Raw genomic sequence first — 23,910 nt, 5'->3', positions numbered from 1 at the left:
CGACATGTGACTGAGATCATACAGAAGGCATCCAAAGCCATAGACACTGTTCTAGCTGCTGAATAAAACTGGTAACAAAAGTTCAAATCCCAAAAGTTCTTGCACAACCAGAACAATTTCCGTACTAATACAGATGTAGCTTTACCTACACTAACTTTTCACAATGCAGACAATTAACTCCGTACTCTCAAAGTGGATATGCCAATTTATAAAACTTTTTGTATATTATAGGCTCTGAAAAGTGTTGCTGCTTGGTGGAGGTCTGTGCCCTAAGACATCCACAGACCAATAAACACACCTCTTTGAAGTCTCCAGTTCTTGTATAAGGTCCATACACAGGTCAGAGAGAGCGAACTTACAAACCTTTAGGCTATGTGCCCACGCTGCGGAAAATGCGTGGATTTTGCCGCGGATTTCTCGCGGAAAAGCCGCGGATTTTCCAGAAATCTGCAGCACAGCTACTCCCCAGCCATTTCTATGGCATTTGGGAAATGCTGTGCCCACGCTGCGGATTTTTCCGCAGCGGAAATCGTGCGGATTTTCGTGCGGAAAAATCTGCAGCATGTCAATTATTGTTGCGGATTTCTCCGCAGGGTCCCATATACTTACCTGCCTTGATAGAGACCAGAGTCACTTTCTCCGTCCGGTGTACAGCAGCGCGGTGGATCCAGCCAGGTACAGGAAGGAAGAGGTGGGCGGGGCCTGCACGAGCTCCGGTCATGTGACAGCCGCAGCTAGTTCAGGCCCGCCCACCTCCAGCACAGTGAACCAGACGCTGCCTGACAGTGACCCGGCCGTCGGAAAGTGAGGTGCTGCATGATGGAGGTAAGTATGAGCACTCCGATCACTGCAGCACTTGTTCTGCATTGAGGATGCAGTGCCGAAGTCATGGTACTGTATCCTCAATGCAGAATCACCGCACCATATCCGCACGACATTCCGCTGTATATCCGCAGCATTGAAACAGAGAAAGTTCTGTTGCGGATTTCTGGGAGCACCTGCGGAATGTCTTGCGGATATATCCGCAGGACAATGTCCCCGTGGGCACATAGCCTTAGAATTCAGAGAGCTGTTTTGACCGATGGGTGTGGGTTTCCAGACCCATCCCCCCACCGTACCCTACCCCCCCCACGTCTGCATCTGTTATCAGTACTGCTCCAGTCCAGTTTGTGACCTGTCAGCAGTCATAGTGTTTGCTGAGGGAGCCGGAGGTCACAACTCAATGCAACTCTATTAGAGCTTCATTCTGGCCTCATTCTGGCTCATGTCATGCCAAGCACCCTAGCGATTTTGCTGTACTCCACACCGACCGTCTGCACCTCACCTGATCCCTCAGCTGCCGCACTCAGCAGCGTCTCACAACAGACCGTAATATACCCACCTAACACTTATAACAGTGTTTATATGAGGAAGGTCATTGATTGACCAAAACGTCAGAAACTAAACACTGCTACGTGAATTACCCAATGCAAGGGATTTTTTGCTTTCACTTCATTTGAGTGCCAGATTATTTTTCTATATCCCAATATAGTATCAATAAAAAATGTCTCGGCCCACAAAAAATAAGCCATCAGACAGCTTCACCGACTAAAAAATGAAAACATTACAGGTCTTGGAAAATGACGATGCGATGCCCCAACCTTTTTTTTTCACCAGTAAAATAATAAAATAAACTTGACATGCTAGAAATTGTCTTAATTGTACTAATGAGGAGAATCTCGTTGTGAAGTCATTTTTACAACACAATTTATACTGTATAAACAATTTCCCCCAAAAATGTCTGATTGTAGTTTTTTCATAATTTCTTGCCATTTGGAGTTTTTTTAACTGTTTTCCAGTACACTATGTGGTAAAATGAATGACGTCATTCAAAAGTACAATTTGTTCCACAAAAAACATGCCCTCATATATCTATGTAGACAGAAAAGTAAAAAAGTTATGGCTCTGGGAAAGAAGGGATGAAAAATGCAAAAAATGGAAATTGGCCCCATTGGGAAGGAGTCAAAAAAGGCTCCATGTGTAAATGCAAGATTCAGTCAATCTTCACCTCTAGAAGAGATCTTTCTTGAGCTAAGCATGATTTCTCTTTGACTGATTTTCAATTACCTTTTATCTGATAATTCTCGACTTATTTCAAGAAATAAAGTGGGGAAAAATAAGTATGTGACACACTCAATCAATCACACTTCAACCTCTCCACCATGCCAAGATCAAAGAGCTGTCTAAGAACACGAGAAACACAATTGTAAGCCTGCACAAGGCTGGATGAGCTACAGGACAATGGACAAGCAGCTTGGTGAGAAAACAATAACTGTTGGTACAATTGTTAGAAAATGAAAGAAACACAAGATGAATGTCAATCTTACTCGGTCTGGGACTTTGTGCAAGATCTTGCCTTGTGGGGTAAGGATGATTCAGAGAAAGGTCAGGAATCAGCCCAGAACTACAAGTGAGGACCTTGTCAATGACTCAAAAAGAGCTGGGACCACAATCTCAAAGATTACCGTTAATAACACACTACGCCATCATGGATTAGAATCCTGCAGGGCACGCAAAGTCCCCCTGCTCTTGCCAGCACATATCCAGGCCAGTTTGAAGTCCGCCAATGACCATCTAGATGATCCAGAGGAGGCATGGGAGAAGTGGAAAGGTTATATGGTCAGATGAGATCAACATAGAACCTTTCGGCATGAACTTCACTTGCCATGTTTGGAGGAAAAAGAAGGATGCATAAAACCCCAAGAACACCGTCCCAGCCATGAAGCATGGTGGTGAAAACATTATACTTTGGGGGTGCGTTTCTGCAAAGAGGACAGGATGACTGCACTGTATTGAAGAGAGGATGGATGGGCTCATGTATTGTGGTATTTTGGCAAACAACCTTCTTCCCTCATTAAGAGTATTGAAGATGGGTTGTGGCTGGGACTTTCAGCATGACAATGACTCAAAACACACAACTAGGGCAACTAAGGAATGGCTCCAAAAGAAGTGTTTTAAGGTATTGAAGTGGCCTAGCCAGTCTCCAGACCTGAACCCAATAGAAAATCTTTGAAGGGAGCTGAAACTCAATGTTGCACAGCAACAACGCCGAAACGTGAAAGATCTGGAGAAGATCTGTATGGAGGAGTGGGCCAATATCCCTGCTGCAGTGTGTGCAAACTTGTCAAGAACTACAGGGAACATCTGACCTCTGTAAATGCAAACAAAGGTTTCTGAACCAAATATTTAGTTTTGTTTCTTCTATTTTATCAAATACCTATTTTATGCAATAAAATGCAAATTACGTATTTAAAAATCATACAATGTGATTTTCTGGATTTTTTTGGGGATTCTGTCTGTCACAGTTGAAGTGTACCTACGATAAAAATTACAGACCTCTCCATTGTTTGTAGGTAGGAAAACTTCCTAAATCGGCAGTGTATCTAATACTTATATTCTCCACTGTACACCTCTATAAGATTGTGTGAGGCCGTAGCGGGCCAGGTAGTCACAGATAGGGCCTTGCACTACACCGTTCCCTAACAGGTGACAGCAGCCAAACATAGAAAACTCTAGTCACCCCCCTCAGTGCTTGATGGACACACCAGGTGGCGGAACCAGGTGGTTGGAAGACGCCCACCGAGGAGTCTCAGACAGCCTGAGGCGGGAAAGTAGTTAGTACAGTTCTAGAGTTCAAGTCTAGAGGTCAAGTGGAGAGGTGTGTGGGCTGGAGCTGTGTGCAGCTTCAGCAGAGGAGAGACCCAAAACTAAACCGGTACCAGGGAAGGAGCCCTGGTACTGCTGGCTAGGAGGCAGACAGCGGTCCCTGTCTGCAGGAGCCGTGACGACGTCTCGGTGGAACCGTGGTGGACCAGGACAGGATAGTGGCCCGCCGGTACCGACCCGGGGAACTGACTCGGAAACCGGAGCACAAAGGGGGGTACTCAGACCCTGAAGCTAGGTCCAGAAGCTACTGGGTGCTAGCTAATTAACTGATTGTGGCCAGGACTAGAGGTCCTGTCCCACCCAAAGTCCCGACTGAAGAAAACAGCCCAACGAGGGTGATAGAATGCCACCACCACGGCTCAGAGATCCCACGGGCCAGCGTCTGCGGGCAAAGGGCTCCTCAGGCAACCACAAGCCGGGAGCGGACTCCTGACGTTGCAGGCGCAGGTAGTCCACCATCACAAACGGGTGCAGGAGAAAGACGGAGACCACCAACCGAGTGGGGGACCAGACTGAAGCCGGCTGCGGGCACCGACCACCATCACCTTGGTTTACCAGAGACTCGTGTGTTTACTAATAGTGAGTACATCAGTGCCCTCCGGCAGCCCATCTTCCTGCACCGCCAAACATCCCCAACGGGTCCTGGGGCCACCATCCCTGCCCACGGAGGGGTTAACAACTTGCTGCGCAACATCTCCCCCGGGTGCCGAGTAACTGCACGTCCACCTTCACCACATCCCGCCACCCACTGAAGGTCCGGATCCGAGCGGCTCGGCTGCCGAGCACGGGGCAGTACAATTGTATTTCATGACAAGAATAGGCTAAGAACACAATGCATCTGTGCCCACTGTCGGGTGCATGTACTCAGGAGGTATGTGCTCGCCAATTCCTATAGTCAGGAAGGATGCCAAAGCATCCATCCACCATAGTTACTCATTGCAAAAAAAAAAGATACTTCATAGTTTATGTTTCTTTACAGTAGGAATGCTCAGTAAAACAAATGGTGAGCTAGGGAGGCCGAAAGAAAATAGTTTTGGCTCCATCTGGTGAGTGGGGCTAATGGCAATATTATAGTGTATGGCGGTTGGACCCTCAGCAATCAGTAAATTATTCCCTATCCTGTAAATAGGGAATAAACTTTTATTCTGCACACAAGTATTTTATAGTTCTGGACAAACTCCATTTTGTACAGAGTGATAGTACAACTCCCAGGCATGTATAGTATATGGGCCCTTACTGTCTTTTATTTCATATGGAGGCACACAGAAAGGTTTTTTAATGGATCTTGTGTGAATTCAACACAAAACAAATAGCTTGTTCATCAGTTTTTGTACAGTAATCAATGGAACCTGTGTAGCAGCACGAGCTCACAGTAGCCCTAACAAGTATCTCAAGACATTTTAGTAGTCCATACCAAGAAACTTTCAGAAACGTAGGATGGTGTACTCACTTTTTCATTACATAATCTACATTCTTTATTTATATAAGATTTTACTTGTTTTAGAGTTACAAAATGAGTTTGATATTTCATTTATACCTGCAGTACTGTTTGAAGAAATATTCATTTAATAGTTACTTAGTACCTTGAATGGAATTTTGTCCAGCATCCCATGTTATAATCATGACATTATCCTACAACGATAGGAGTGGTGAGCAGCAGGTAGCCATAGTACATTCCCTATAAATCTAAAGGTACCATCACACTCAGCGACGCTCCAGCGATCCCACTAGCGATCTGACCTGGCAGGGATCGCTGGAGCGTCGCTATATGGTCGCTGGTGAGCTGTCAAACAGGCAGATCTCCACAGCGATCAGAGATCAGCCACCAGCCACCAGCGACCCGTGTAACCACGCTGTGCTTCGTAAGCATAGTACACATCGGGTTACTAAACAAAGCGCTTTGCTTATAGTTACCCGATGTGTACCTTGGCTACGTGTGCAGGGAGCAGGGAGTCGGCTTCTAGAAGCTGCGGATGCTGGTAACCAAGGTAAATATCGGGTAACCAAGCAAAGTGCTTTGCTTGGTTACACGATGTGTACCTTGGTTACCAGCGTCTGCAGAAGCCGGCTCCCTGCTCCCTGCACATTCAGATTGTTGCTCTCTCACTGTCAAACACAGCAATGTGTGCTTCACAGCGGGAGAGCAACGATCAAAAAATGGTCCAGGACATTCAGCAACGACCAGCGACTTCACAGCAGGGGCCAGGTTGTTGCTGGATGTCACACACAGCAACATCGCTAGCAAGATCTCTGTTGCGTCACAAAAACTGTGACTTAGCAGCGATGTCACTAGCGATGTCGCTTAGTGAGACGTGGCCTTAAGAATGTAAAAGTAATGCATATTCATTGTTAATACACCATTATCAAGTGACATATAGAGGTTTTTCCGGAGACTTTGCTATTGTTAGCCTTTATAAAATCTATTGGGATCTGACTCCCTTTCCAATCAGCTGGTGAATGCCACTTCTCCTACATTGTTTACAAGCCAAAGATCCCTACATTTTCTAGTGGCTGTGGCTTTACCTGATACTACATCTCCCTGCTGCTCAATACTAATAAAGTTTGTGAAATGCAGCTACTTTACCAAGGAGACATCAATTACAAGCTAGGAAGAGATGTGTCATTTAAACAATGAAGACAGAAGGGAAGAGAGTGCGGTGCTCGCTTGATGGTTACAGAACTCCCAATAATCTAGTTCGGAGGCAAGGTCACCAAAGTTTCAGAAAACCCTTTCCAAAAATAGTAAAAAAAAAACTTGGCAGATAGTTGTGATTTACTTCCTATGGCTTTTATGCAAATCTGTGTGTCTGCATGGTAACAGACTACAAGTAGTGATGAGTGAGCACTACCATGCTTGGTACTTGTAACAACCAGTTGGATGCTTAGATGGCCTCGACTCGTGTACCGAGTATAATGGGAGTCAATGGGAAGATTCTTGCATTCTTCATTGTCTTCCATTATACTCAGTACAGAAGTCAAACCTGTCTGAGTGACTGCTGGTTACGAGTATTGAGCACTCAAAGTGCTTGCTCATCACTAACTACAAGCAAACTCAATAGTCTGATTCTGTAGTCATACTACCTTCCATCTGTCACTTACTTCTTAATAACATACATTTCAAAGGTTAAGAGTTAGTACAGGTGAAAGAAAGTAACACATGAATGCAGGGCTGCCATCAGGAATTTCAGGGCCCCATATTGCCAAAATGTTTGGGCCCCCCTCAGACTCCCACTCCACCACAGCTCCGCCTCTACCTCTCAAACCTTCGGCAATAAAAAAAAAGTTGCTTGCAGCATCATAACCAAGAAATAAGGTTAAAACACAATTTTATTCTATAAGGTTAAAACCAACACTAGGTTGGATACACGTCCACGAAGTATAAAACAATGTCTTACGTGTTTCAATCCTAAAAGAGCTTCTTAGTCTTAGATATATCCTGCTAGATTTGCAAAAGTAAGTTATGGAATAAAATAGTTTTTTAACCTGATTTCTTGGACGTGATGCTGGAAACAACTTTTTTCTATTGCCGGACTTTGCTTCTTTGAACACGAAGCTGACCTCCTTGCACCATCTCCCAATGAAAGGACCCAGGTTATGCGTTTACCTGGTGAGCTGAGATCCTCCTTTGCATACCTCGAACATTCCACAGTCACATAAATATAATAATAATATATAAAGCTACACATATAAATATATGTGTGTGTATGTATGTATGTATGTGTATGTCCACTAAAGGAATCCGCACATTTACAATCACAAAGTTTTGCACAGACGCCTCATTTGACTCAGGGAACGTCATAGACTACATTTTGAGGGGAAAATTTAACCCCACACTTTGCAGTTATTTGCCAAAAAACCCTGCCTCCATTAAAGTCAATGTAGCTGGGAGCTACAGGTCATTAATAGGAGCTGTGATTGGTTGCTATAGGACATTCTTAGTATAAGAAACTTATATGTGAGATAATATGATTTCTGTAGAGAGATGGATAGAGAGAGAGAGAAACAGATAGAGAAAGACACAAGGAAAGAGACAGACAAGGAAAGAGACAGTCAGACACAGACAGGGAAAGAGACAGTCAGAGACAGGCAGACAGAGACAGACAGGGAAAGAGACAAAGTCAGATAGACAGAGACAGACATACACAGACAGACAGAGAATGAGACAGGGAAAGATACAGACAGGGAAAGGGACAAGGAAAGAGACAAACAGGGAAAGAGACGGACAGAGAAATAGACAGACAGACAGGGAAACAGACAGAGACATACAGAAAGAGACTGACATACAGAGATAGACAGACAGAGTGAGGCAGACAGAGACTGAGACAGACAGACAGGGAAAGAGACAGACAGAGAAAAAGGCAGAGACAAACAGTAAAAGAGGCAGAGACAGACAGGGAAAGAGACAGACAGACAGGGAAAGAGGCAGATAGAGAAAGACAGACTACATGAACATTTACACACACAGCTCTACAATAGCCACATATATACACACACTATGCATTACCTCATCTTGCAGTTTCTGATCGGTGCAGAGCAGGAGAGGAGCCACTGGGAACTGCACGGTGGCTGCAGCAGCTGAACAGCTGCAGGACCTTCCAGTTCACCGGTCATATGATCAGGCACATGATTAGTTAGATGACCTGAAATCTCCTTCACCTTCTCAGCCTCCATTCTGGTCCAGTCCATTTCCTGTCCTGCTCTTCACCGATCACATAGATCAGTGCAGAGCAGGAAGAGAGAGGGCAGGTCTCTATGAGCGACCTAGGCCCCCCTCATTACCCTGATGGCGGCCCCACCCCCTGTGTCCCGGTCAGCAGAGGAATGAAAGAGGAGGGGCCTGGGCTGTCAGCGGTTTGGCCCCCCTCCTGGCTTCTGCTCACGGGGCCCCTTACAGGAGTCATGTGCTCACGGGGCCCCTTACAGGAGTCACGGTTGTAATGCCCTGATGGCGGCCCTGCATGACTGCATGATCATGGCATAGAGTTTGTTTGATGTCTGTAACCTCAGTGACACATTGGTCTGCATGGCAGCTGTTGATACAAAATGGTAGAATATTTGTATTCACGTTGTACATTTGTTTTTATTTGTAATTGCATTGGACCAATAAAAAAAGTTTGGCTCCAAGACCTTTTCATAGCAATCACTATTGATCTGTTAACATGAGTATATACAGTATATTTGAAGGATACTTCATGAAAAAATAACATTTTATGATGCTTTTGGATCAAAGGAAAGTTTTTCTACTTCTATAGAAGTTATACTTCAACTTTGTGCATGTCTGTGGTCATCGAGTTCCTCAGAGGCTTCGTTCATTCCCACTGTTTGACAGCTGTTTCATTATTCCTGTTATAACATTGGTTTATCGCCATGTCTAAATACATGGAATAGATCTAATCCATGGCACAAATATTTATATAGACTACTCTTTTCTCCATTGATCAGACGAGAAGACAAGCTGCGGGTCCCTAATGGTTGGCTTTGTCATTTGGCTCCTGAAATAATACGGCAGCTGTCTCCTGATACGGAGGAGGATAAACTTCCATTCTCAAAGCACTCTGATGTATTTGCACTGGGGTAAGTAAATTAATTAAATATTTCTGTGTAGTGGGAGAATGCTGTATAGAAAATATACCCGTTCCAAGGAATTTTACATTACATAGGACCTTAGTTCATTTAGTTGAGCATATCATTTTTCTACCATGAATAGTTAGTTAATGGATTTTCTTGATTAAATGAGTTATTTCCATAGTTAGCAACATGTGAAAAGGAAATCTTAATTATATAAATCATTCTCGCTGCACCTAATTTGAAATATTTTTATCTATTCATTCTAAAAAAAATTATAAAATTAAATTCAACTGGAATTTTTTTTTTTTTTTTTAAGATATCACAATCTTTTTTTTAAAAAAAAGTTATACTCATGGTATGTTAATACTTTATTACATATCCACAGAACTATTTGGTATGAGTTGCATGCTCGAGAGTGGCCATTCAAAAGCCAACCTGCAGAGGCCATCATATGGCAAGTGGGAACAGGCATGAAGCCAAACCTTAGCCAAATTGGAATGGGAAAAGAGATATCGGTAAGTAATACGCTAACAAGATTCTTTCAACCTCCTGTAAATACTGTATTTTCTGTGATCTGTTGTGTGGAGAGATCACTAGTTACATCTAAGTAAATTCTCTTTGGCCCCATTCACTCATTACAGGTTTTGTTCGTATTTTCCTCAAGTGTTTGAAGCCAAGATAAAAAGTGGATTTTAAACATGTAGCAAAAATAATATAAATAAATAGATTTCACTGAGGTCCATAGAGAACTACAAAGGCAGTATCAACAAAACATGTGTCGCGGGCGGAGGAGGGGACGCTGCGCTCACCTACTGCTCGGGTCCGGCTGCTGCTGCTCGGTGGTGGCTCGAGCGGTGGGCCGGATCCCGGGGACTCGAGCGGTGCTCCTCACCCGTGAATGAAAAGGGGAATGGTTTTGGGGATTTATTGTCCGTGACGCCACCCACGGTTGTGGTGAGGTTGTGACACCACCGCTGCTCTGGACGGGGATCCCGGGAGCGATGACAGGGAGCAGCTTGGATGTTGTTTTGCCCCTCCGTGGGTAGGGGGGTTGGTTGTCCCGGGGCCCGGTGAGGGGAGGATGGCAGGTGGATTACGGGACCTGGTGAGGTGCAGGGTCGCGGGGGCAGCGCGGTGCCGCATGGCACAGTGGTACTCACTCAGCCAATGATGAATACAAAGTCTCCGGTAAAACAAACGGATGGATGGACGGGTCCCACAGACGGCTGCGGTGGTTCTTCTCCCGGTAGTTTGGTGGTGACTGCCTTTCCCTGCGCCTGTGTTGTGTTCTCGGTTCCGGTGGCTTCCCACCGGTAACCCGCTCCCCAGCTTGAATGGATGCTGAGGGAGCCCCTTTTGCCCGCATGCTCTGGCCCTGGGAACTGTAGCCTTGGCGGTGACTGTGTTTCCCTTCACGGTTCGAGCTGTTGCCTTCAATCGGGTCTTGACTGCTGGGAAACCCCGGAGGTTCCCTTCGCTAACGGATTTGACCAGTTTTACGGCAACTCCTAGCCTGGTCGGGGTCCGTAGGCCCTGCCGAATGGTGCTGGCTTCTCTTCGCTCCCCTATCCGGTACCGGCGGGCCACCACCCGTCCCCGGTCCTTACGTTCACGTCCATCTGCCTCGCCTGCAGACGGTCACCACCGTCTGCCAACTTTGCTATATGTGCCCGGGCCACGCACCCAGACACGGTCAGTCTCCTCTACTACCACTTCCCTAACTCATCTCACTGCTTTTTCCCGCCTCCAGGACTGCGAACTCCTCGGTGGGTGGGGCCAACCGCCTGGCTCCACCCCTGGTGTGGACATCAGCCCCTGGAGGGAGGCAACAAGGATTCTTGTCTGACTTTGGTGTGCCTAGCCGGGGTGTGGGGTGTGTTGTTGCAGCACCTGTGACGACCTGGCCTGTCCAGGGCGCCACACATGAGTTTTTGAAATCTAGGTGTTACTAGCTGCTAAGTTGTTATATGAGGCTAAACAAAGAATACACATTTCCTTTCTTCCACAAACAAAGCAACTCATGTCCATGGATTGCACTAACATTTTCTAATAGTGTTGTTCAGTGGACAGTTTGTATTTAGTACCTTCAAAATGTGGAAATCATGGCAAAATAAAATATGCTTTGGGAATGAAACTATGGCATATTGTGTACTCCAAATGCTTTTCCATATGTAAGATAAACATAGTAGATACTCACCCTGCCTCTTTGATGCTGCCCTAATCTCAGGGATTTGGCTGCGCCAGTTATGCCACATCGACAGCTGACATCACAGCTGCAGCCAATCACTGACCTTGGTGGCTCATGCTAACTACAACGGTAAAGCTGGTGAGCTCATTGTTTTGGCTTTAGCTATGATGTGAACTGTTGACTTCACATCACCGCTGCAGCCAAAATACTATCACCAGAGCAGCGATGGAGAGCCGTCTCTGGATCGATCAGAGAGTATGAATACCTGCTGTGCGATTTGGATCCACGTTTCTCAAGGTTGAAAACCCTTTTAAGCATTTAATGCAACAGTTCAGAAAAGATCATTTTAGGTGTGTATGGTTGCAGGTGATTCTCTAAATAGGAACATCTATTAAATATCTATATGTAGATGAGTAAATATTGATACAAGAGGACAAGAGTGTTGCTTTCAAAAATTGACAAGCTTTATTATACAAAAGTGGATCACAAACAGCTATGCTATAAAACCACCGTGTAAAAACAAGCATGAAGTGCCCAGTGCAGGGTGATGTACAGGACCTTGGATCTTGGATTTCTGCTTCCAGGACCAAGGTTATACCATCAGGGATATCAAGAGGGGTTATCTTCGTGCTTGGAGGGCTCCTCATTCCCAATTGCTTAGATACACCCCTTAAAACGATTAGACTGACTCAAAAGTCCGCTTCATTGGGACTTATAACAATCAATGGAATACCATGTGGGGAATTATGAACAAACACTCTTGTCCTCTTGTGTCAATAATGTATATTGAGTAGTGCTCAGCAATGGTTTTGCCTAATCGTGGCACACCAATTGCTATTATGTTCTGCAACAGTTTGAGAATTTTTGTATATATAGATGAATTAGTATACCTGATCCAGTAATTAAGGCATAAACAACCCAAATTATCATACTATATTGACTATAGAAGTGTATGAAAAGTTGAGAAGAAGAATGTCGCAGTGGTCTCCCATCATTAGGAGATTTGTGACAGGTTTGGGGCCCCTTTGCCTTATGAGACTCTGGATTTTAAATGTGTTTTCCTTTCCTTTGGTGCAGCAAGGGGTTAATGTCAGTTTCTCTGCTAGCAGCCTCTGGCTAATTCTTCTTGTGTTGCCCAGGGTTATGGGGTACTTGGTAAAGGGCGGTGTGTAACTGGGGAATGTCACTTTGTTGGCCGTTGCCCGGTCCCATGCCCTGGGTGCTTTGTGATAAGGGGAATATTTCCAGGGGATTAGGATAATGTTCACATGTCACACCACTTGCGGTGTTGCGGCTATGTAGATGGAGCCGACGCTGCACAATGTTCACTACTGGGGCTGGTTTTAATGGCAGCCTGGATGTTAGGCCCTCCGCAAGCAGAGTCGGACCCCAGAGGGTAGGTGATATGACGGGTGTCGGAAGAAGGTAGGCCACACAAGGGTTTCAGTGCAACTGGTTCTTTACTCACTTTCTGGTGGTAACTGGTCACACGAGGCTGATTTCACCTTCAGGTACCCTTAGTCCTAGTGCCAGTGTGACGCCCTGGCCTATCAGGTTATCACAGGGTATTGTGCAATCTGTCCTTCTGTGCAATATCCACCTCCTCCTTGGTTATGGGTCCCTAACCATCGGTGTTGCCAAGACCAGCTAATCAAAATCCTAGGAACACTCTGCACCACACCCACCAGACACAAGTGGACGGCCTGAGGTGAATAGGGTAGCCCACTTGGGGGGTTCGTTAAGGGGAGGTCAGGAGTGTCAGGAAGAGGCAGAGTAGTGTGGGAGGTGAAAGAGAGAGGAGGTCAGGAGCTGGGCTATTTAGAAGTACTAGGTAGCAGATGTTGGTCTGGGCCTGTTTGGAGCTGGAACCCCGGTCGCATGGGATCGTGACAAGGGGCACGGCATTGTCGTGGAGGACAGCCGGCGGCCTTGTACCATCACCGGGCTGAGGCCAGGGCATGACTGGGTACGTGGACCCTAGGTCAGAGAGTAGCTTCAGGCAACCTGACAATTCACCCGACGAGAATGGAGCCTTCAAAATCCGCTCTTCACCCACTCCAAAATTGGGGTACTAGTGCAATGAGGAGAATAGGACTTTCCACAAATACGGTACAGAAAATCCCAAGCGTGAACCCTGAGAGCAAGCTCCCCCAGTTAGCCACACTGGGGAGCGGGACCCGATTAGTTTCAAGCTATAGGGACCAAGTAGAAGAGAACAAGGTGCCAAGGGAAAGGTCACAAATCAACAGGCAACACCAGGGGAAATGGGACCCAAGCGTGCTCCCTCTCAGCGGCAGCGGTGTCCAGAACTTTGGTTTACTAAGTTGTCGGTGTCAGCTTTATGGACTGAGTGAGTACGCAAGTGACCTCCCCAATGGCACGTCCCGCCACTATCACCGAGTCTCGGGGCATCCCCCCTACCCGTGGAGGGGTTAAACACCTGGCTGCCCACTCCATTGCCACCGGGTACTCCCAGTTGCAGTGGTGGTACTCCACCTTACCACACACCACGGGTGGCGTCACAAACTATTCAATACACCATCCCCTGTAAATACCCCCTTGATTCGATTGGCCGCACAACCCCCGGGTCCGGACGCCCCTTGAGCCACCGCGGATACGGATCCGAGCAGCCTGGCTGCTGACATGGGGGCGGCACACCAGTTTAGTAACCTGGTGGCTTCTTCCCCTGTACCTGTATTTTGGTTGGTGGGTCCCCATGGCGTAGAGCAGCTGGGGATCCCCTCCTGGTTGTCTTCTAAAGCAGTCCGTATGACGGTAGCTTGAACCCTGTGGGGTTGGAGTCTCTGGTCCTGTCTCCGGTTCTCCCGTTGCTACTGAGTTCCGAACTTCAAGGTCAGTGAGGTCGTTGATGGTCCCCTCACTGTGCAGGTGTTATAAGGTCTGCCTGGAGCTTTTGCCTGACCTAGGGTCCTGTACCCCGTTGGTGCGAAGTTCCGGGAGTACTCCACCGTTATCCACCGGCAACTAACCGCCTGAGCCTTCAGGTCACTGTTCACTCCTGTCAGTCCGTCTGCTCACTTTTACTGTCAAACTCTTTCTCTTGCCCCCACACTCTCCACTGTCTGACTGTCCACTGTCTGCCCCTTCCACCTGGTTGTCTAGTGGACTGGATTGGCTCCACCTCTAGGCGGCCATTCATTGGTCCAACCTTAGCCTGGTACCATTCTATGGGGGAATGTTGGGGAAAAACAGGGATTATGTAGTGTTTGTGTGTTACCGGTGCTGGTCTTCTGGGTCCCTAGGGGGTAGGCCCTGCATCCTGGTGGGGATGCAGTACCTTATAACTCCCTGATGGCTTCAGGGGCGCTACATTCTCATATGCAGCCAATTGTGAACACACCCATTCCTTTTGAATGGTCACATGTACTATCACATAACGCCAGTAATAGAATCCACATTCTGAGACTAGCCACAGAGGAGAAACGTCAGAGTAGAAGAATCCGACAAACCTGCCTCACAGGAATCACTGCACCTTATCTGCCCCATATTCATACATGCTGATATACCACTATACTCTGGAGTTGGGTCAGAGGTGATCAATTCCTGCATAGACAGTGTTTGGAAGGACTCGCAATCAGGGCATACATCAGGGCCACCTATCTGATCTTCTTCCTCCTCAGTCAGGGTGATCCGTTCCTCTCCTACCTTCTGCTCACCAGCAGATATTACCCCTCGACAGGTACCAGAGACCTCCTGTGTTACACTGCAAGATGGCACCAGATCATAGAGTCCTACCTGCTCCCTGATTAGAGAAGCGTCCGGAGTAGTTGTGGATGCCACCAGAGCAAGGGCCTCAGCCGCAGAAGACTTCACCCTTCTGAGATGCTCTGTCTCTTCAGCACGGCATCCTGGACATGCTCCCCTACCTATCAGTTTTTGATTTCTAGCGGTCTAATGAGAAATGCTGCACCTTCATTGTTTACACGTGCAGCAACACCAATATGTATGTTGCTTTTCTGCTGTAAAGAAGTAAGGGTATTTGGCTTATTCAGTTTAAATCACAAGGAACCCATTAAAGGTATATGTCAATAATGTACATTTTTTTGTTCTCTGTGTTTCTTAACATCTTACTTCATGTTGTTCTTGTTTTACATTAAAATAAAAACTATTTATTAATTCATATTTTTAGGACATTTTGCTTTTCTGCTGGGCCTATGAGCAGGAAGAAAGGCCAAGTTTCACCAAACTGATGGAGATGCTGGAAAAACTGCCAAAGCGGAACAGACGCCTCTCTCATCCAGGTCACTTTTGGAAGTCAGCTGAGTGAGTGCACTTAATAAGTGAATTAATTATGTTAAATAACTTGTTTAAAGAAGATTTAAATTATATCAATAGCTAATGGTATGATGTTTATTTATAGAAGTGATATGGGAATTATCTTAAGTATTATAGAGGACATAATCTGTCTGATACGTCATGGAGAAGTGATTCATTAAAGCTCCACTCCAGGGTTTTTCTTCTTTTCACCTCTGGATAGGTGCTTTTAATCGGAGGTTCCTGCCCCCCCCGGTTTTATACTCCACCTTTTATCGCTCCCATCGGACTCAAGCGGTTTATGACCTGCCGGCTGCTCCAGTGTTTAATGCAGAGACCACTCTGCAATGCAAGTCTATGAGATCCTCTTTCTGCTTCTCCTAGACTTGCATTGAGAGCATGTCATATAACATCTGACTTCTGGTCAGTCAGAAGTTGTGGTCATAATATGGCGATATGGGTCCAGAGCAATGTGATTAAAAGGTGAAAACACCAGAGGGGGAATATAAGATCGGGGGCAAGGACCTTAGATTAAAATCACCACTTCAGCGATGAAAAAAAAGCTGTAGTGGTGTTTTAAGTATCATGTGCTTTCCCAAATATTTCCACATTTAGAGGGGTTTTCTGGCCTTAGGTTACAAGCCTGCAGTCACTCTGCGTGACTGCAGACTTGTGAATACTCATATGATGTGCACTGGATGAGGATTTTTTGGTGTCAGTGGGCGATCATCTTATGGCAAGTATGCCATTTGCATATTCCGACTAGACTGATCTGGCCTTACTCAATACACTGGCATTGAGCGATGCCGCACCCATCTAGTCAGCATGTGCCCGCATGTATGCAAATTGCATATTTGTGGTCATGGGCCTGCTGCTCCCAGCGGCAGCATAGAGAATCTTCACAGCGCAGTGCATGCGATGTGAGAATTCGCAAGTCTGCAGTCATGGGGAATACAAGCAGACTTGTAGTCTAAGGCCAGATAGCCCCTTTAAAATATTTGACCATAATCCAATATACTTCTTATCACGGAGAACACCAAAACTAGTGATATACAGAGGGTGAAACAAGTATTGAGCACGTCACCAATTTTTTTTTCAATAAATATACTGTATTTCACCAGATGTAGTTAACAACCCCTTTTAATCCATAGAGGCAAAGAAATCAAACTAGATGTCCATAAATTAAGTTATGAGACATGACACAGGGGAAAATATTAAATACCTGAAGAAAGAGAGGTGCAAAAAGCCATGGAAAGTTATGACATTATCTGAAATCTATCAATAATTAGAAAGCAATTCTGCCACTTAGTAAAAAAAATAATATAAGCTGGTTCAACTGATGACCTATAAAAAGGTGTCTCATTACCAAGGTGCCACACAAGAAACATCAGCGGGTACAATTGTTTCAAAGAAAACAGTAAGTAAATCACTCAACCTCCATGGAGATTAGAATGGGCAGCACAGGGGCTCAGTGGTTAGCATTGTTGCTTTGCAGTGCTATAGTCCTTGGTTCAAATCCCACCAAGGACAACATCTGCAAGGAGTTTATACGTTCTCCCTGTGTTTGCGTGGGTTTCCTCCAGATTTTCCAGTTTCCTCCCAAATCATACTGATAGGGACTTTAGATTGTGAGCCCCAGTGGGGACAGTGATGATCATGTCTGTAAAGTGCTGTGGAATTAATATAAGTGAGTAAAAATGCCTTATAATGGGTAAAACCAGTGACCTTTCTCATGACCTTCGCAACCTTATTGTTGCAAACATACCAATGGCATTGGTTACAAAATTTCTAAACCACTTAAGGTTTCAGTGAGCACTGTTGGGGCCATAATCCAGAAGTGGGAATACTTAATTTTACCATAAACTGTCTACGACCAGGTGCTCTTTGCAAGATTTCAGAGAGAGGAGTGAAAGAATTATTAGAAGAGTTTTCCAAAAGCCAAGAACTACCTGCGGAGAGCCACAGAAAGACCTGAAATCAGCAGGTACCTCCATTCCTTGTATGTATGCTCACTTCACACCGATGCTTCTCATACTCTTCACCAAAGTGTGTTCAATAAAATGGCGCTGGAGATCGCGGTATGCGCATGAGCGGACTCCGGTGCCATTTTAATGAAGACCTGAGTACTGTGGTAATGCGCACGGGCCACCAACAAACAGCAATGGCGGTGTGATATTCAAATAAAGAAAAGGGGGCAAGCCAGGAGGACGCCAGAGGATGAGGAATAAATGCGAAGACTTGACCCACATAGACCCGTCCATATTGCACACATCAATCAAACTGCAGTGTTTTTCTGCAACTTTGATTAAAGATATTTAATCAACCAAGCATCACATCTTTCTATAACAGGTATACCTGAATTCAGCATCTCCGTGCCTGTATGGCACTGCCTTTACCTCATATAGCAAAATCTTGCTGATTGGTCCTCTTTAAATAAATGTCTGTAAGCGTGTTCAATAATTTTTCCCTGTGTCATTTCTTATTATTACACATCACTAAATTTATGGATATCGTCTTTGCCTGTGTGGATTGGATGGGTTGTTACCAACATCTGGTTAGAAATTGATATCAATAGCACCTATTGAAATATATTTACTTAGAAAATTGATGATGTGTTCAATACTTATCTCACCCACTGTGTATGAATACATGTAAAGTTGCTTAGTTTTGACCCTGTTATAACTGATTAATACATGTTTTTTCATTCTTTTTTTTTTTTTCAGGCTGTGACATATCTTGTGTGGTACATTGGCATCTTAGTTCCCCCTTTTCTACATCTGCCTTCTCCCTGTCCCATGCACTACTGTTCTCTTCCTCAAGCTTTGGAAAATCTGAAGGTGGTAGAACCTGTAGGAAAGACAGTGAAAACTGAGGACAGGTGGAGCCTTGCACTCTTACATGACAACAAGCCATGGGCTGTCCCATCTGATTTCGCCCACCTGTAGGTTGGATTGTTTCATTGAGAAGTTCTGACTTCCTCAGAGACTGGAGTGGTAGAAGGAGATTAGAAGATATGATTTTGGCCAGAGCTGTTAAGATTCTTGGTGGTCATTATATGCGCTGTATTGTTGTGAGGGCCAGTTGTGCACATAACTCTAAACTGACCCTGAATATGCACCTCCAATATGCTAGAAACTGCTGCAGAACTCTGGGATTTCACAGTCCTGTGGCCCTCTCTAGCAGTTAACGTAGATGGGGGAAATTTCTTGACTTTACCTAGAATAAATTGTCTCCCGTTTGTCCTACCCAATCTAAGGAAGGCAAACGAAGCTCCAATTTTATTTTTTTAAGATGTTTTTTGATGATCGAAACTGATTGGGAAATATGAAGACCCTCTACAGTTTTACACTGATCAATCTGGCTGATTGATGTGAGATTGTACATTAGTGACTGGATTGGTTGAACGATAGATGTCCTTTATTTGTGTCTAATTTGTATTCTTCGTTAGGTTACTGGCAGCATGCTGCTTTTCCCGTGCAGTACAGGGGGCACGTTTACAGAGAAAATAACCTCCCAGTTCTGAATCCATAAACACTGCGTTTGACCTCCCCAGGGTTCATTTTAATGACTTTACACTTATGTGTACAATTTTTCCCGACCATAGAAACCAAACAGACTCCAGTTTTAATGATCTAATTGGAACCATTTAAGGAAAAAGCTGATCATTTTAGATTGATTCTTGTTATTCATTGTATTTTCTCCACCTTATTGTTAATGATTGAACCATGTTCACACCTTGTATTGACTTCCACTAAGATGTGACATAATTCAAGTTTGTGAAAGTTCACAAGGCATTTTTTGCTAGTGTTGCATGATTTAACACAAAATATACTTGCTAAATTTTTAATGTTGTATGTTTTATGAGTTGAAACATAGGCCATTTTAATCCCGGATAGTGATACACTACTCACAAAATGTTAGGGATATTTGGCTTTTGGGTGAAATTTATGTAAAATGTTCACACCACAGTGATATTTTATCATGAAAGTAGAGCATTTAAGTAGAAGCAGCAATGGTGATTTCCTCATTTCAAACAATTTAGTGAAACAAAAGCCAACAACAGTGGCAGGTATATACCCCAAAAATGTCAATGTCTCAATAACTTGTCATGTGGCCTATAGCATCAATTACAGCTTGACAACAACATCTCATGCTGTTCACAAGTCGAGTTATTGTCTGCTGAAACATGGTATCCCACTCTTCTTCAAGGGCGGCCCTCAGGGCATTGAGGTCCTAGGATACAAAGTTGCAAGCCTCTACCTGGTAACTCAGCTGATCCCATAGATTTTCTATGGGAATCATGCTTGAAAAAGCTCAGGGCACTCCATTTGCGGTACCAGTCTCCAGCAGCCATTCCCTAATGATGCAACCTCAGTGAATTGGAGCATTGTCATACGTAAAGATGAAATTACGCTTGTGTTATTTATGCAGAGCCACAATAACTGGATTAATTATGTTATTCAAGTAGTAGGGGCTTGTCACTGTACCATCCATAAACTGTATGGCAGTTCTGTATTGATGAGATGCCACCTGGCCACACTGTAACACTACCACCAAAGGCTCGTCTGGTGACAATAGTGGCTGATGCATAGAGATCTCCTAGACATCTCCAACATCATTGGTGGCCATCATTTCTGCTCAGTGTGAATCGACTGTCAACAGTGAAAAGCATTGAGGTCCACTGATCCCTCACTGATCCAGCAAGACGATGACATCTGTGCCTGGTCATCTGGTCAGGTACCCTTGAAAATCATCTAGCAGGCAGACCACGCTGATGTAAATGGTTTTAAATGGTCTGTCTTGACACTTGGGTACTTCTCACCTCCCTTAAAATGTACCTGGAGTTGTGTGGTATTCATCATTTGGCTCAGAAAGGCATTGTTTATAATGAAGCAGTCAGTGTGTGATGTGGCCAAAGGAAGTCTATTTCTATGCCTTTCTGTCACTCTTCCAGTCTTTATTTATCTTTTTTGCAATCTGTTGATAACTCTGACCCTCTAAGCTTAGTGAGTGGCCACTTCCATCTGAGAACATCCTGCTTGAAGCCTCGCAATGGCAAGGTAATGTTGATCAATTGTTAGGTGTTGTCTTGGTCTCATGATGTCAAAATGTGATCAGCATGATGAGGAGGACTGTTTAAATGCCAAGTCTAATTGAACTTCAAAATTTATTGGGCGATTCATGGATCAAACACTTGTTGTGTATTTTGCCATTAAGCTCCTTGTTAAAGAACATTAAGTTGTGCAAAAAATACTGAAACATTTACCAGTTGGACATGTGCATTCAAAAGTTTAGAGAAGGCCACATTAAGTTCATCTGAGAAGGTTAGCGTGCATTTTAGAATCATCTTGAAATTTCACCCAAAAAAACAAATATCCTTAACTTTTTAGTAGTGTAATTGAAGTCCATCCTGAGAAAATCCAAAGCAAAGTGATTATTCACATCAGCCCTTGCTCTTGAGTGGACTTTCTTATTCCATGTCCAATTCAGCTCTAGCGTTACATTAGTCACATTAGACTAATTTCAGCCAAATCTGCAGGTTTAGCCGAATGTTTTTGTGTATTGGGGTCCCGGACAATTGGCAGGGGAGTTAGAGATCCAGCATGTTTGATTTTTAACTGGGAATCATTTTGTTCTCCTAGAGATAAGACGTGTCTAATGTCAGCTTTCTCATGAAGAACACAGGAGCGCTTGGCCAAACGAGCGATCCTGTGTATGGGAGAGCCTGTTGAGTTGGCTGCTGACACAAAGATTGCCCAATCAATTGTTCGGCCTACAGTCATCTAATGTGTATGGCAGCCCATAGATATATTAGATGCCAATTGACTTCCTGCCACTGGTATCCATCAGGAATTGGTGGTGTCTGTCACACTATTGGGCACTGCATTGTGTTTTTTGTTATGAGTAATAACCATAATTTATGTGTCATCTGACCCTTATATATGCTACATGCAAACACTGCATCTGATTTGAATGCATATTCTCAGAGCTACATGACAGAAGACCTGAAAATGTTTGGTAGTTTTGTGGTTAACACTATTGCGTGGCAGTTTTGGAATCCCAGATTCCATTCTACCTGAGTGCGTGTTCAGACAGCTGTGTTGCACTGTCCATATACAAACTCTAATGCCAGATTACCTTTGGGTCTCCTGTCCCGAATTTAAATTCTCGTAGGCCATATTATTATTATTTTTATTATTTATTATTATTGCGCCATTTATTACATGGCGCTTTACATGTGAAAGGGGTAAACATAATAGGGACAAGTACAATAATCATAAACAATACAAGGCACAGACTGGTACAGAAGGATAGAGGTCCCTGTCCGCGAGGGCTCACAGTCTACAAGGGATAGGTGAGGATACAGTAGGTTAGGGTAGAGCTGGTTGTGCGGCGTTATATCAGACTGAGGGTTACGGCAGGTTGTAGGCTTATCGGAAGAGGTTGATCTTCAGGTTCCTTTTGAGTCTGATATGTTGTGGCAGAGCATATGGACCTGACGTGCTACACAAGGGTCAGGAGACTCCCATTTTGGCAATGTTTTGGGTTTCCAGAGATAGGCACATAATGGACCATAGGTACTTATTAGTGATGAGCGAGCACAACCATGTGCGGGTGCTTGACACTCGTAACGAACAGTCGGATGCCTGGACAAGCTCGACTCGTGTACCGAGTATAATGGAAGTCAATGGAGAATGCAAGCATTTTTCCAGAAGATCTTCTGGAAAAATGCTCAAGTTTCCCATTGACTTCCATTTTACTTGGTATACAAGTCGGGCCCGTCTGAGCATTTGACTGCTACTTACAAGTACTGAGCAGGGTAGTGCTCGCTCATCACTAGCACTTATCTGTCCTTCCTCTGCACTATATGCACTACTGTACTCTTTTCTCTTACTAGGAATATACATGGCAGCTATCAGACACAGGACACAAGATTGTCTGTGACCAGATGGTTGGGGGCAGCTTAGTATGACTTCATGGCCCGCATGTAGCCCCTAGACCAGACGTTATACATCAATACTGTAAAGTTTATGACCCTCTAATGTAAATGATCAGGATACATTTTCTCTCTTACAAACCTACAAACTACACACACAACAAAGTTAGAATTTATGTATCACAATAATTAAAAGCACATAGAGAAAAATGGCTGAAATAGAGAGTTTGATGTCATCTTCAGGTATATTGTCCCTTGAGATATTTAGGGGGAAAACAACTGATTATTAAAAGAATTGGATCATATTAAGAGTAGAGTTAGACCTTTCTGCAGGTTTAGAAATTCGAAATAATCTCCTCCAAAACATTTCTAACCACAGAAATAGGACACATTCTCATAGGGATAAAATGCTAATATTCTTTTGTTGCATTCTGTTGCAATTCTTTTAAAATAGCTGTTCTTTTAAAGCCTTCTGCTTATATTAAGGAAAGAAAACAGAAAAGGCATACAGGCAAAATATAAAAGGACGTAAAAGTGAACAACAAGGCATTTAATACAAGCTTGAGAACAATGAAGGATAGGACAACATACAGTGTAGTGACAAAGTTCTAGGCTATACTCATTTTGATTGTGTATATGTCAGTAGCTATTTTGAATTTATGTGTAGAACAGACCCTAGAAATTGGATTAAATAGCCCTTAATTTCTTTTAAATAGTCCCTCATTCTTTGTTATAATATGAATTAAAAAATGTTCCACTCTAATACTAAAATAGTAGAGTAAATTGCATTGATCACCCTAAATGTCTGGTTTGTCTCAGGGAAATATGGTAAAAAAAAAGTATCCATACCCAGTTAACTTTTCCACAATTTTTCACGTTATAATCACAAACTTACATGTGTTTTATTGTTTGTTTTTCTTATATGTCAACACAGAGTAACAAGTATTTGTGAAGTGTAATGAAAATGATATATGGTTTTCTAAATATTTTAAAAATATAAATCTGAAATGTGATACACTTTTGTATTGAGCCCTCTCTAGTATGACACTTATAAATAAAATCTCCCCTGAAGTAAAAAAAATACCCCAGAAGTCACCTAATTGGTAAATTCTGTCGACCTCTGTGTAATTTATTCTCAATATACCTACAGCTGTTCTGTCAAGGCATCAGATGTTTGCTTGAGAACATTAGAGATCAAACAGCATCACGAAAACCAAGGAGCACACCAGACAGGTTA

At 44.1% G+C, this 23,910-nt stretch overlaps 1 protein-coding gene across 2 annotated transcripts in view; it reads left to right on the top strand.

Annotated features, from left to right (window-relative positions):
• KSR2 (kinase suppressor of ras 2) overlaps positions 1-22,383 on the top strand; it is a 724,223-nt gene extending 701,840 nt beyond the window's left edge. Inside the window, exons 17-20 of one of the 2 annotated variants that reach the window (XM_075324106.1) lie at positions 9,148-9,279; positions 9,659-9,788; positions 15,612-15,745; positions 18,460-22,383. In XM_075324106.1, the coding sequence (XP_075180221.1) occupies positions 9,148-9,279; positions 9,659-9,788; positions 15,612-15,745; positions 18,460-18,466 (403 nt within the window). In that variant the 3' untranslated portion in view covers positions 18,467-22,383. Of the gene's footprint in view, positions 1-9,147; positions 9,280-9,658; positions 9,789-15,611; positions 15,750-18,459 lie in introns of those variants that run through there. The other variant, XM_075324115.1, reaches the window with a different exon arrangement.
• Positions 22,384-23,910: the final 1,527 nt, after the last annotated feature.

Source organism: Anomaloglossus baeobatrachus, chromosome 1, assembly GCF_048569485.1.
Source record: "Anomaloglossus baeobatrachus isolate aAnoBae1 chromosome 1, aAnoBae1.hap1, whole genome shotgun sequence".
Classification (NCBI taxonomy): domain Eukaryota; kingdom Metazoa; phylum Chordata; class Amphibia; order Anura; family Aromobatidae; genus Anomaloglossus; species Anomaloglossus baeobatrachus.
Note: the sequence above shows the minus strand (reverse complement) of the source record. Positions and strands in the feature narration are given on the sequence as shown.